Source organism: Eutrema salsugineum, unplaced genomic scaffold (genome assembly GCF_000478725.1).
Source record: "Eutrema salsugineum unplaced genomic scaffold, Eutsalg1_0 scaffold_10, whole genome shotgun sequence".
In the NCBI taxonomy this organism is placed as follows: domain Eukaryota; kingdom Viridiplantae; phylum Streptophyta; class Magnoliopsida; order Brassicales; family Brassicaceae; genus Eutrema; species Eutrema salsugineum.
In genome coordinates this window covers 9,420,383-9,434,009 of record NW_006256908.1, presented here as the reverse complement: position 1 = coordinate 9,434,009, position 13,627 = coordinate 9,420,383, and the positions used below count along the sequence as shown (strand labels likewise).

Here is a 13,627-nt window from a genome sequence, read left to right as displayed (position 1 = left end):
TCCACACCTTTACTACTAGCCACTGAGTCCCACTCCTGCATGACAACCAAATGCACATCAGGGAATTGTTCTTTGAAAAAGAAACATGTGGAAAGGCGACATTAAATGAAAAATGTATCGATAAAAATATCTTTGTCATGCAATTAGTAATCTTTGTCACATTAGTAATCTTTTGATGACCAAGCAAAACCCTAATCGATCGAACATACTATCCTGTTACTCGCCATATGAATTCAAAAAGATGTTGATAAAAGTATTAGTTAATTAGCTTAGTTTAAAAACGAGACTAGAAAACCAGCATAAGTAACACAACAGTTCCTGCTAGAGGTAGAACAAACCATCAACCATATGAAATTCCTTAGAGAAGAACAACACCACCACATGGGCCATGTACTCTTCTTCTTCTCCTTTAGATGAGCATTTGCGGTCACCCTCTAGTCCTCTACTTCAGCTTCTTCTTCAGCATTCCTCTTCTTGCACTTTTCCTTCATTGTTTTAGCATGCATCAACCAAAGTCAGTAAATCATGCTATCTACTCCACATCTGGGATCTAGTTGAAACTCAAATCATAAATTCCAAAAATTAGTAACTTCAATAAGGTTAGTTGTCACATCGGTATAGTTGAACGCAATTGTACATCCCAAAAATGAGAAATCTCAACTTGAGAGATATCAAAACTTGCCTTTGATCCACGCCATACAAAGTTATCAGGGTTTCTACCATCCACACTTTTATTACTAGCCCATAAGTCCCACTCCCGCTTGACAGCCAAATACACATCAGGACAACCACAACCCGCCAAGTCTTCAAGATTGAGCAAGTCCCACTCCTACTTGAAAACAAAATGCACAACAAGCGGAATCAGATAGGTATCTTCTTTGAAAGGGAATATTGTGACAATGACACAATTAGGTAAGCTGTGAAAGGGGTCTTCTAGTTGAACGCAATTGTACATTCCAAAAATGAGAAATATTAACTTGAGAGATAATAAACTTGCCTTTGATCGACCCCATATAAAGACATCAGGGTTATTACGATACACACCTCTATGACTAGCCCATAAGTCCCACTCCTGCTCGAAAACAACCAATTGCACACATCAGGGCATTTTTCTTTGAAAGGGAAACATGTGGTACAAAGACATTAAATGAAAAAAGTTTTGATGACAATATTTAGAAGCTAGCAGAGAAAGAGGCTTACCGAAATTCCATGTCTTCTACTCTTGAGATGCGTGCTGAAATGTTCAAAGCTTTTGCCAGCAAAATTGCATACACGGCACCACAAGGGAGATTCAACCGATTCAGTGTATTTGTCCTGAAGAACAAGCCTTGTTGTCTTGTGTGTTTAATCCGCAGACCCTGAATCCATATCATCTGTAGAAAAAAACTAATTAGCTCAGAAACAGCTTTGCTGGTTACATATATTTCAACACGAGAGAGAACACACAGTGTGTGAGAGAGAGAAAGAGAGAGGACAAACACCTGACAGTAAGCTTTTCCATAATCACTCTTTACTAGCATTATTCAGAAAGACTTTACAGCGCGAGGATGAGGATGGAACTAGTTGATGATCATATGCCAGGAGATATTTGTATCCTTTTTCTACGTCGCAGTCAAGTATAAGAGGTAGCAGTTCCAGTAGATTATGACCACCAAATATGAGCATTGTAGTAACCGGACGTGAATTCCACAGAGACAGGTAAGACAACACCGATGCAGGTCCTGGTTCAGTAAAGGGAAGCAACGTTGAACCTAAACCCTAAATTAAATAAATCCATTTATACTAAGAAATTATAGAATTAGAGATAGAAAGAAGATTAACGAGTGGAATGGATAAGAGAGATTCCACTGGAAGAAAGCTTGCGTAGCACGTCATCACCAGGGCCCTCTCCCTCTCTTAGGTGACAGGATCAGAGTAGCCTGATTTCTTCAACGCCGTTTCTATTCTCCGACCGACCAGACAAGGATCGAAACCCTCAGGAATCGGACAGCTGTTGATGTGCCACCACACAAACGTTCTTCCCAGCATCGCCATGTTCCGCATCATCTTGTATTTACTATGGAATCTGAAACCCTAGAGAGAGATGGAGCCACGGGAGAGAGAGGAACTAGGTTTCGATCGAATCTTTTTTAATACCAATTTTGAGCTTAGTTTCCTTCATTTTTTTTTATTGAGACTTGAGGGTAAATGATTAATTAAAATCGCTACGTTTAACTATTCATTCTCGGTTTATACTTTACATTCTTTGTGGGTGATGAATTCCTTCGAACAAATAACTTGTGAAGTTTGCATTGCCTTAGACTTTTAATGTTTTATATATCTGTACATTCAAAGATTTTAGTTTCTTGTCAATCAAATCATTTAAATACTGGTAAAAATGGGATATATATACGTAGAATGTGATGCTTTGATGCCATAATATTATATGATAAATCTTGTAATTGGATTTGAATCTACGCTGAAACCAGTGTGGCTTTTTTCACACTGTCTCTGACCATACAAACATGAGAAAAAAAAAATCCACACACTACAGTATTTGGGTTTCGGTCCGGTCTTTTATTTAAACCGAGATTTTACTTAAAATTTGGATTGGATTTATATAAAATCTCGGTTTTGAACCCGAAGAAAAGGTGAAATGTTAGAGCATGATTATCGCCAAAACCCCTAAGGGGTTTCTTTACAATATTTTAGTAATATATTTGGGCTAAAAACTTTATTAGAAACCCAATGTTTTTGGGTGGTCCATTGGTAAAATTATTTTTGGTTAAAACAAAAAAAAATTGAAGATAAGCTTTTGCCTTCTGCAATCGACCAAGCGAATACTTTGATTCTCAAGCAATGATGAAGCGATCAATCAGCTAAGTCTTTGGACCTTCTTCAGTGAGTACACTCGATTCCGCCAATAAAAACCGCAGTAAGAAGACTGCCATGAACGAGATCGGGACGGGAGAGAGACAAAGGATATGACTGTGGTGAACGAGATCGTGAGTGGAATCAGCGAATTAGAGATTGGGAGCGGGAGGAGGAGGCCAAGGCTCGGAAGAAGGCGCAAGTTGAGAAGTTAGTAGAGTGAGAGAGGGAGAAGACGACCATCGACGCCGGGGAGATGATGATTGAAATGAAAAATTTTCTCCACAAGATTTTTTAACCAATGATATGGTACCACCTGGGTAAGAAGAATCGTTCCTTGCCCAAATAAGGATCGATCCCTTTCCTTTTAAACTTTTTTGATTTAATTTTGAGAATTAAAACCCTAAGAAACTCAACAAAGACTCTGCAATAATCATAGTCTTATGCTTTTGTTTGGTTCTTTTTAATTTGGAATCATCAATCAACTCCTCGAATAATACAAATCGAAACGATTAGATCTAAGAAAAAGACATAATTAACTTTGATATGATGGAAACTTAAGTATAATCGTCCTAGCTTGCAAATACTAAAGAAATTATATGTACTAAAAACATAGTCATGTAATTCAGATATGCATGCCATCTTCTATCCGATCCATTTCTATGAAATACAATTAGTAAAATTTGGAATCAATCATTGATACTACCAAATACCGTTCAAAACCGAGATACTTTCAATGAAAGAAAAAGTCATTAGGAACAAAAAAAAACCAAACTTTATTCTTGAGAAAACCGAAGTGTGACGCATATTCCCGGTATCTCCGTATCTAGCTGTTTTGACCAATATACCCTCCTCCTTCTCCAAGCAAGTTTTAGGGTTTCTCTCAGAGTTTTCCTTTCTTACTCTGTCCCATGTCGATTTCTCCGATCTCCACCGTAATTCAATTCCCTTCAATTCATGTGACCTTCGAATCCGAATTCGCGAACCCAGAGACGGGTAAATTCTTAGACATAGAGATTGAGAGAGATGAATATTGAGGCTAGAGTCGGTGTGGCGGTGGATGGAGCTCAGAGCGTTGTGGATGCCGGAACCATGAGTTTATCACAGAAACAGCCGCAGATTAAGCCGCAGGCTCACTTCGGCATCGTTGAGAATCTCCTCGCCGGTGGTATTGCCGGCGCCTTCAGCAAGACCTGTACCGCTCCTCTAGCTCGCCTCACCATCTTGTTTCAGGTCTTGTTTCGACATCGAGCCCTCTCTTTTGATTTTGAAAAATTGTTTTTTTTTTAGTTTTGCTACTTGGTTTGTTCATTAAGGAGCTGGAGTTTTTGAGTTTTGGGAAGTTTCAGGACAGTGAATTTAGAACGTTTGGCGAATTCATGAATAATTTTGTTTGGCCCTTTTTGGTTTTTTTTTTATCACAAATTTTGTCATTTTACATTGTTTTTGCCTTCTCAGCTTCTTGTCTCTATTTTTTTGGTAAAAGCTTTTTTGTTGTCTCTTTCAGCTGCAAGGTATGCATTCAGAAGCTGCAGTGTTAAGCAGGCCAAGTTTATGGCGTGAAGCTTCCCGTATTATTAACGAGGAAGGATTTAGAGCCTTTTGGAAAGGAAATCTTGTTACTGTAGCCCACAGGCTTCCCTACTCTGCACTGAACTTCTATGCATATGAAAAATACAATAAAGTGAGTTGCATTCTAGTCTTCTTCATCTTTTTTTTTTTTTTAAATTGTGGCCTTTGTTACCGTTTATCATGATTTTTCACTCAGCCTAACAATGTCATTTCTTTTGCAGTTTTTCTATTCGAATCCAGTCTTACAGAGTTATATTGGAAACGCGAGTAGCAGCCCGTTTGTGCACTTTGTAAGTGGTGGCTTGGCTGGAATAACAGCTGCTTCAGCTACATATCCTCTCGATCTTGTTAGGACACGTCTTGCTGCTCAGGTTTGGTTTTCTTCTTGGTTTTCTTCTTGTGTTTGATCTGTGCAGTGTTTCTTTGTCCTGTCCGTGGCCTGAATGCATTACATTTGTTCCTTCCCAGAGAAATGCAATGTATTACCAGGGTATTGGGCATGCATTTCGTACCATATGCAGAGATGAGGGACTTTTGGGTCTATATAAAGGACTTGGTGCTACAATGTTGGTACGTTTTGTTTGCTTTCCCTTGCTCTCTTGTGCCAAGTCTGTTGATTGCTAATTGCTTCTTTGTACATCTTCTTCTGATGCAGGGTGTTGGGCCAACCCTTGCAATCAACTTTGCTGCGTATGAGTCTATGAAATCATATTGGCGATCTCATAGGTAAAAAAGTCATCTTTAATTAGGATTTTTTCTGTTACTTTTGTGATCGCCTATTGAGTATTTCTGTTCATCTGGAAGCAAACTCAGGCATATATACCTTACTATTTTCTTTGGAACTTGTTCAGGCCAAATGATTCAACATTGATTGTTAGTCTTGGTTGTGGAAGTCTAGCTGGAGTTGCTTCTTCAACAGGTTTGTTATTCTCTCTAGCTACAAGACACTAAACCATTTTGTCAGTATATATTGGATATTGGCTTTGAAGTTTCAAGCTGTGTTCCTAGAGACAAATCTTCCTCTTACTATAAGCATCAGTGTATTTGACAATTTCCGTTTGCCACAATAACTCTGTAGCTACGTTCCCATTGGATCTTGTGAGAAGAAGAATGCAAGTAGAAGGAGCCGGTGGAAGAGCGAGGGTGTACAACACGGGACTCTTAGGGACATTCAAACACATATTCAAGACAGAAAGCATCAGAGGGCTGTACAGAGGATTATTGCCTGAATATTACAAAGTGGTTCCTGGCGTTGGCATCACCTTCATGATATACGAGTCTTTGAAGATGCTCTTGTCTCCTCCTGCCCCTTATACTTAGAGGAATTTAGTGCTTTAGCTTGCTTTATATTAGGAGAAGAAAGGAACAACAAATTTGTTTCCTTCGCCCATCTTTTCAAACCCCTTTGCCTTTAGTAGGAAATTTTACTGTTCTTAGTGCCGTGAAAAAGAGAGAGAGAGAGCAGATTCTCCAGTGTATAGGTTAGTTGCATTTGGGTGTTTAACATTCAAATGCATCATTACACTGTTTTTCCACGCGAGCAATCTCCTGACATAACAATTTTGTCTTCTCATTTGCTATTTGACTCTATTCCTTCACCAATTTTACACTTAATGATACAGTAAGTTTTGGTATACTTTATGCTCTTTTTGTACTCGTAACAAGATAAGATTTCAACACAGAATTGTGAAAATCAGATGTTGTACAACGTTTTGTTACATCAAAAAAGGATTATACAAGAGGAAATCTTGAAAAATCATATATCTTCTTAAAAAATAAACAGTAAACATTGATCAAGAACTCGAAACCCAAAAAGATCCCACCAAGAATGAGAACTCAAAAACACTAAAGCTCTTTGTCGGAAATAAACGATCTCTAAACACTAAAACCTGAATCTCTCTACCCAAAAGAATCTTGATTTTTCTCAACTGTCATGGTAAAATCTCTGAAATCCCGAAAAAGAAACTCGATGAAAAAAAAGATTCATAAGTTACCCTAAAAAAGGCATTTTAGGTAGACGTCCTGAGCAAGAAGATGCTGAGTTCCTGAGCCGAGTTAGCGTCCGGGTTAATGAGATGAAACGACTCCGAGTCAGAGCTTCCCACAACATGCTCATAGTTTGCCCTCATATACATAACCTCATCAAGATCCGATTCACCCGACCCGGATCCAGTTGGTAACACGCCCGCCCCGACCGTCATCGACTCCAATCTCTTCAACATCACCCTCGTCTCCTCATTAGCGCTCCTCCGTACAGCAAACCCTAACTTTCTCCCGTTGCAGAACATGGTCCAAACCGGCACAGATCTCAAGAGGCAAGACTTCAATTCGGGTCGGGTCGGGCATTCGAGAGCGACCCGGACAAGACCCGAACCCATTTCTTGCACTAGCTGGTTCGTGGCGATTGAAAGCTCGAGGAGGAGAAGCGGTTTAACGGAGAGACGGTCGTGCTGGACACAGAACCACACGTGTCCTTTCCTCCTCCCGAAAATAGTTCCGATCACCATCGTCTTCGAAGGTCTCTGCGGCGCCGTGATGGGAGAAAGGTAGTCGTCGGAGGAAGCGGCGGCGAAGGAAGTAGCCTCGGAGGAAGAGGCGGAGGAAGAAGCTGTGTCTTGGTTAACGTCGAGGTCGTCTCTGAGGGAAGTGCTGAGACGTTTCTTGGAGACTCCGGTGGATGATGCTGCTCCGGTTACAGATGCGGTGGTTGGATTCGTCGGAGGTGTGATACACGGGAGGAGATAACGACGGAGAGTGTCGATTTTCGTCATCTTGATTCTTCTCTCTCTCTCTCTGTTGTTTTCTTGCAAAGGCTTTTTGAGAAAAAGGTCGAATGGAGTTGCAGAGATAATCTCTGTTTTCTTGTTGTTGTGTGGCTCTTTTTTATAAAGAAAGGCGGGAGACAAGAGAATATCCGTTGTGGCTTTGACTGGTTTGACTGTAATTACACGTGGAATTTTCTTTAGTCGCCACGTGGAAAGTGAATCTTGGATTCTTTGTTTTCTGAAAAGATTCTTCTATTGCGATTAAAACAAAATTCATTTGTTATTTATTTTTATTTTTTTTGGTAGGGCTTTAGTTTCTTTGGTACTTTTAATATTCAATGACTAATTCAGTTTTGTTTTGTTGCTGTGAGTTAAGAGCCGTACGGTTTTCTGCACCCCATTCATTCAGTCACTGCAGTCTGCCGAACGTTCGGAATTGATAGAAAAAGAGTTATGTTGTGCGAATATCAAGAAAATTGGTCGCTAAATATATTTGTCTTTGACTTTGAAAAAGACTAATCATATTATTTACTTTAATTTAAGGTTTTAGTTTCTTTTTGGAACAAATTTAATGCTTTAGTTTAATAAGAAAACTTAAGCAATTAATATTTTTTGGTTATGCTTGAATTTCCGATTTTGTTGTTGTTGTTTTTGTGTTACTGTTGCTAATTTATCGTCTATTTTATTCACTGAATTACAGTTATTTATCATTTTCTCTAGGAATTTCTTTATTTCTTTTGACATCTTCAGAATTATTTTAGAAAACTTTTCTTGAGAAGGGGACAGCTAAATCAGAAGCACATCAAACCAATTGTAACAGTATAAGACAAGTATAAGTTTAAAACAGAAAACACTTCCATATATTATAAATTTATAATAGATAAGGCATACGCATATTTTTATAGTCCAACAGATTATTAAGCATGTATAGTTCACATTTCTCCTCTACAAAGGTAAGTGAAAGAAAACATTTATTTTAATCTCAAGAACTCCTCATCATTTTCATCCCAATCGACGTTGTAATTCTTCATGGAACAATGTAACCTGCAAAATATTTAAAGACAACAAGAAAAAGTAGGTGAAGTCAATTCCATGTAATATTACTCACGAAATTTACAAAGATTCGAATCCATACGTCCACATCGCTTGCCAGCTGGGCGGTTGCGGATGTTACAGCGTTTGGGAACAGCGATTGCGATTCCAGGATTGATTCCAGCTTTCTTGGCCAAAGGAGAGAGCATGACAGCACAAAGACAACGAGGGTTGGTTCTAATGAGAGCACCCACTTTGGCACAGCAAACCGGTGGAACCTTACCCCTCGGGTTCTTCGTAGCAGGCAAACACGGGCTTAGGCTAGCTGCGGCTTGACCTATTGGCATGCGACCGCACTCACCAGCCGCCTCAATGGAAGCAAATGTGATCACAAGGCTCATCAAAGCCACTGTAACAAACCTACAACACTTCATGCTTCTTCTTATGTTTGTTGAGTGTTCTTTTGTTCTGTTTTGTGTCCTTAGTGCGTTGATGATTCTTATAGTAAGAATGTTTAGTGGGGTGGTTGTGTTTTAGTGACGTGTACAGTTAAGAATGGATCTTTTGTTTTTTTCTTCATTTTGTAATCATTTTGTTTGTGCTTCTTTGATTTAGATTTCACCATCTGTTTCGTGTCTAAGTCGTTTAATTTCTTGCGTGCTTGATTTTGTTTCTCTCTTTTCTTTTCTTTGCTTCCACAAATGAAAAATGTTTTTCAATATTTTGCTCTCTAAAAACATATCACTGCCCGCATTTCTCTGTTTCTAATCATTTTATTCATTACTTTTACAGCTCAACTAGCGAGTTCTGTAAGATTGGATATAACAACGGAAATGTAGTACTCATACTGAAAACTAAACCGAGTTGGCTACAACAACATATATACATAGTTGTGTCTAGACTTATAAAAACCCTAAACAGAAGCAGTCGTAAATTAAAAAACTTCTATATTTTATTCAAATTGTCCTAAATCCACTACCAAATTGTCCAAAGTTCACTATCAAATTTATTCAAAGTAAATGAAAAATTTATATATTTTAGATGACCTATATATAGCCTACTCAAAATTGTCATCTAAAATATATAAGTTTTATAGGTGATCACCTATATCGGTGATCTCAAATTATCATATAAAATATAATTTTTTTATTTACTTTGAATAAATTTGGTAGTAAACTTTGAACAATGTAGTTTTTGCTTCGTTTAATTTTTTTAGCTTTGTTTGTTTTTTTAAAAAAATTAATTTTATAATATAATGTTTTATTAGAAGTAAAAGATGAAAAATACAATATGATCACTAACAAATAACAACATACAAATTATCCATAAAGATGTAATCCAATTAGTCTTAACACAAAATGACAACTAAATCATAAATGACTTTTGCTATAATCAATTTGTTGAAAGAAAATTTGTATAACAAAATATAAATTTACAAGCAATATTAATTAGATTTTTTTAATGTTTTTATGAATGAAAAAAAAATTAAAGGCAAACTTCAAATTATAGTATAATATATTTTGTAAAAAAAAAAAGCTTTTATAAGTGTTTTATTGAAATTAGGCCCTAGGCCAATGTTCCCAATCCATAACATAGACACAGCCAGGCATATATAGTTTCATCAAATTACACAGAGGAAAGAGTTTTGGACTTCTTCACTGACAACCGCTCAATCTTGCCCAATCCACAAACTGCATTCCTCCGTAGATGTTATTGGCAAACCGTACACCCACAGTAAAGGCCAGAGCCACGGGAGGCACTTTCTTGGCGAAAGGAGATGATTCGACCACTCTCTCTAGACCATTGATGATCTGATAACGAGTATTCGAAGAAACACTCAAGAATACACCTGCAATTAAAATACCATTGTTATGGAGATTAATGGTTTAGTAAAGTGGAAGTAAATAAGGTAGAGAAGCTAATATATGCATAAGTGTACCCCAGAGAGCTGCACTCTTGATGAGCGGTGGTACTGGGATGTCTTCTTCTGATTTATTTATGCTTCTGAGAGAAAGATAATGGCAAAAAGAAAACGTTAAGCCACATCCAAAAGCTCAGTGACTCTTTTAGCGGAAAGAGGTGTGTTACCGTTTAGCAGTCATGATCAGGTTAGCAATGCCTTGACCTACGATGCCACATCCAAACCCAACTGCACCATACATTATACCCTGAACAAATGTAACAAATCTTTGATCAGCAACAGCTAAAACGGCTATGGAGCCATTGAGACAAACACTGTCAAAATTTAACTACCTTGTAGAAGTATGTAGCAAGTCTCTGTTGTGCGGAAAATCTACATCCTGGTCTTTCAGCTTCAAACACGCTGCATCAGTTCAACATCTCAAAACTTTATTAACCGGGTTACAAAATGAGAAACTTAAGTATTGTAATTGAGTATCTTCTTGAATGGAGGGATGTTTTACCTGCTAGGAAGCGCATTATAAGCATTAAGCATGCCTCCTAAGAAGCCACTCGATGCAGATGGTTGACCAAAACGGACAAAAGGCGCCAACATACCGACCAAAGCAACGTTAACTACAACTCCGACCAAAAGATCAGCAACATACAGCTCAAACTCTGCCCAGAAATCCTTTCCTCTCTTTTGAACTTCAGCAACAGTGGCACAACAAGAATCAATGACTATCTGAAAATATAATATCAAATGCTTACTATTTATTGGATCATGAAAAAAGGAACTTACATGAAACACAAGCATGGTGTTGCATACTCAATGTGAATGTACAAGGAGAAACTAATTCTAAATGAAAGATTGGCTCTGATAGTGAAGTTCTTTGTGATTATTTGAGATTAAAGTGAAAGCTCGCTTACCTCAGTCCCTATTTTGAAGAGGAAAGATGGATCAGCTAACATTCTGTTGCGAAGCATAGACCATGATCTTATAGCAAACCCAAGAAGCCCAGCTGAGCTCTAAAATCCAAGAAATCGAGACTCAAAACTCTTCTCTTAAAGTGTTCTTTCCAGAAAGAAAACAAGAATAAAATAAAACGAAGAAAAGTACCTGCAAATCCAAGTACCGAAGGAGAAGCACTTTGCGAATCCCAAAGCTTTTAGCAGCCTGTAACATATCAGATGGAAGCGTAGCTCCTCGAGCATTAGTCTCTCTCATAACCTCTTCAAATTTCAAAAGGGGTCCAAACTCCTTCTCTTCATAGTCTTCACCATCACCTCCTCCTCCATTTCCATCTCCTCCTCCACCATTATTAAATCCACCATTACCATCATTTCCATTAAACCCATCGCCAACATTACCATCACTTTCAAATTTCGCCGGTTCATTCAAATTTCTTACATTGTCGTCTTTCCCTAAGATGCTATCACCTTCTTCTCCTTTCGTTTGCGCAGTAGCAGCAAAACTAGAATGCGGCTCAACAGGAGACTGTGACATATTAACCATCAAAAGCCTCGACCTTTGCCTACCCGAAACATCTTTAATCCGCAAAACAGGCACTTTCATTTCCTTGACCAAATCTCCAAATACAAAGTCTCGATTGCAAATCCTCAACGAAGAAATCTCCTTTCTCAATTTCACGACACTCGAGAACTGAAAATTCATTGCACATCCTGCCATTTTCACTCTTCTGTAACACCTCAAACAAGGATAAGTCGACAAATAAAACACTGATAACAAAGCAGGTAAGAAGCGATCCCCAACTAAATCACGACCAATCAAAGATTCTTCCACTCAAGCTTCTGCAAGACAACAAAAACCCAAAATGTATCAAGCAGAATAGCTTTGTCCGTTTTTCCTAGAGAACTAAACAAAACCGAGAAATGAAGGGAAAAGAAGATGCCAACACGTAACGCAAATTTCAAAGTTGGAAACTTTCGGCGATGAGGATGAAACCCTAACCTTGTATCTGGCCAGACAGTGGAGAAATGGAGACTGCGAAGGAGAAGAAACGGAGAGTGGTGACTGCAAGAGTGATTAGGGCCACTGGCGCTTATTTTCTTTGGCTTCAGGGTACTAATTACATCTCTTCAGTCCATTGCACGTGCGACAAATTCTAAACTCGTGTGGAACTGAAACCCTTCTTAAACTCTTGTCCTTGCTCTTAAATTCATTTTCTACGATTATGAGAAGAATAAAGTTTGTATGTGAGAATAAGTACGAGACAAGTGTAGAGAGAGCTCAAGACAAAAAAGAAGGATATGACATGAGAAATTAAGAGAAGTACATACTTGCATAATTGCATTGCATGATTCACATAGCATGTGTGACCTCTACCTTAGTTTTGACTTCATTTAATGAAAAATTGTAAGCAAAATCTTGTTTGTATATGAAAACAATAAATTTTCAGATTTTCAACTTTTTCTGAAAGTTTGATTCAGAGAGACAAACATGAAAGTTGGATTGACAAAAGTGTATAAAGGAAAACTCATGACCAAAAGCATCATAAATCTACTTATACAAAGCTTATGAATCCAAGAATCAATGTATCATCATAACAATTTTGATATCAAAACATATGGAAAAGAATAAAGGATTAGGATCAAGATAGAACAAAGAAAACGTACAACATCTATCACACACACATCATATCCCCCAAAGTCCCTCCAGATCCCCAAAAGAATAAGAATACATGATTTCCTGTACAAATAGTTACATTTTTCTCTTATTTTAAGGGAAAAAAAAACAAATGAAGAAACAAGAGCTCCCAAACAAAGTAAATGGTTATGGTTGTTTGTTCATCATGGCTAATGATGATCCTTGCATCTGAGCAACTGAACTTCTTCTAAGAGATTGCAGATGTTTTAATCTTCTGCTGAGAATATCGATATACGTTCGTAGACGATACCTGACTGAGTTTGTGAGAGACAATGGTGGATTCAGAATCAGCATTGGTGCTTCTACTAGAAGGAATACCAGCAAACGCACCGCTTTCGAATATTGGTTACCAGCGTTCTCAATCTCTCCCATAACCTCCTTAACCTGCAGAAAAAGCCACAGCCACTAGTGAAATTGAAATCTTTTTCTTTTATTTATATGAGAATGAGCATACACTAACTGATTGTTTTTATTTATCAAGTTTTCTTGGGTAAAGGAACTTACGCCCCCAAGTTTTCCAAGATCAAGGGCGGCTTCAAATATCGTCTCCATTGCATCAGGCATTTTTGTATTTCCTACAACCAAGTAGATGAAAACCTTTTAAAATCTTGAATACCACAGAAACAGAGCAAAAGTGGTTTCTTTTTTTACCAAGAGAAAAACATACCAGGTTCGATATTCTTTGCAAGTTCTTCAGCAAGCTCAATCTCCTGGATAAACTGCCTCTGAATCTGAGAGGATATCTCCTCCGATCCATCATGGCTAAGATCGGTATCGTGTTTCAGGCTGTTACTTCTTAGTCTGTTAATGTCTTGGCTAGGGCTTCCTCCAAACCTGAAAT

General features: G+C 38.0%; 5 protein-coding genes across 5 annotated transcripts in view; 1 reads left to right on the top strand and 4 right to left on the bottom strand.

The window, feature by feature from the left end:
* Positions 1-2,572: 2,572 nt before the first annotated feature.
* Positions 2,573-6,048, top strand: LOC18026933 (mitochondrial substrate carrier family protein B). The gene is made up of 8 exons (XM_006410924.2): positions 2,573-3,170; positions 3,841-4,083; positions 4,358-4,534; positions 4,644-4,793; positions 4,891-4,992; positions 5,078-5,148; positions 5,274-5,341; positions 5,501-6,048. Exons 2-8 carry the CDS (start codon positions 3,877-3,879, stop codon positions 5,740-5,742), a joined length of 1,017 nt encoding a protein of 338 aa, XP_006410987.1. The 5' UTR covers positions 2,573-3,170; positions 3,841-3,876; the 3' UTR covers positions 5,743-6,048.
* A 237-nt stretch (positions 6,049-6,285) lies between these two features.
* On the bottom strand, positions 6,286-7,193 carry LOC18026932 (protein MIZU-KUSSEI 1). Its single transcript, XM_006410923.2, has one exon. It carries the CDS (start codon positions 7,191-7,193, stop codon positions 6,432-6,434), a length of 762 nt encoding a protein of 253 aa, XP_006410986.1. The 3' UTR covers positions 6,286-6,431.
* A 775-nt stretch (positions 7,194-7,968) lies between these two features.
* Positions 7,969-8,691, bottom strand: LOC18026931 (non-specific lipid-transfer protein 1). Its single transcript, XM_006410922.2, has 2 exons — positions 8,323-8,691; positions 7,969-8,231 (listed from the first exon to the last, which is right to left on the bottom strand). The coding sequence occupies exons 1-2, from the start codon at positions 8,651-8,653 to the stop codon at positions 8,215-8,217; spliced, it is 348 nt and encodes a 115-aa protein (XP_006410985.1). The 5' UTR covers positions 8,654-8,691; the 3' UTR covers positions 7,969-8,214.
* Positions 8,692-9,755: 1,064 nt separating this feature from the next.
* Positions 9,756-12,290, bottom strand: LOC18026930 (protein RETICULATA, chloroplastic). Its single transcript, XM_006410921.2, has 8 exons — positions 12,091-12,290; positions 11,239-11,930; positions 11,049-11,147; positions 10,643-10,863; positions 10,473-10,542; positions 10,308-10,387; positions 10,159-10,223; positions 9,756-10,068 (listed from the first exon to the last, which is right to left on the bottom strand). Exons 2-8 carry the CDS (start codon positions 11,806-11,808, stop codon positions 9,875-9,877), a joined length of 1,299 nt encoding a protein of 432 aa, XP_006410984.1. The 5' UTR covers positions 11,809-11,930; positions 12,091-12,290; the 3' UTR covers positions 9,756-9,874.
* A 371-nt stretch (positions 12,291-12,661) lies between these two features.
* LOC18026928 (serine/threonine-protein kinase ATG1c) overlaps positions 12,662-13,627 on the bottom strand; it is a 4,237-nt gene continuing 3,271 nt past the window's right edge. Inside the window, exons 11-13 of the mRNA XM_006410913.2 lie at positions 13,454-13,620; positions 13,291-13,361; positions 12,662-13,170 (exon numbers count right to left, since the gene is read on the bottom strand). Of these exons, the coding sequence (XP_006410976.2) occupies positions 12,913-13,170; positions 13,291-13,361; positions 13,454-13,620 (496 nt within the window). The 3' untranslated portion in view covers positions 12,662-12,912. The remainder of the gene's footprint in view (positions 13,171-13,290; positions 13,362-13,453; positions 13,621-13,627) is intronic.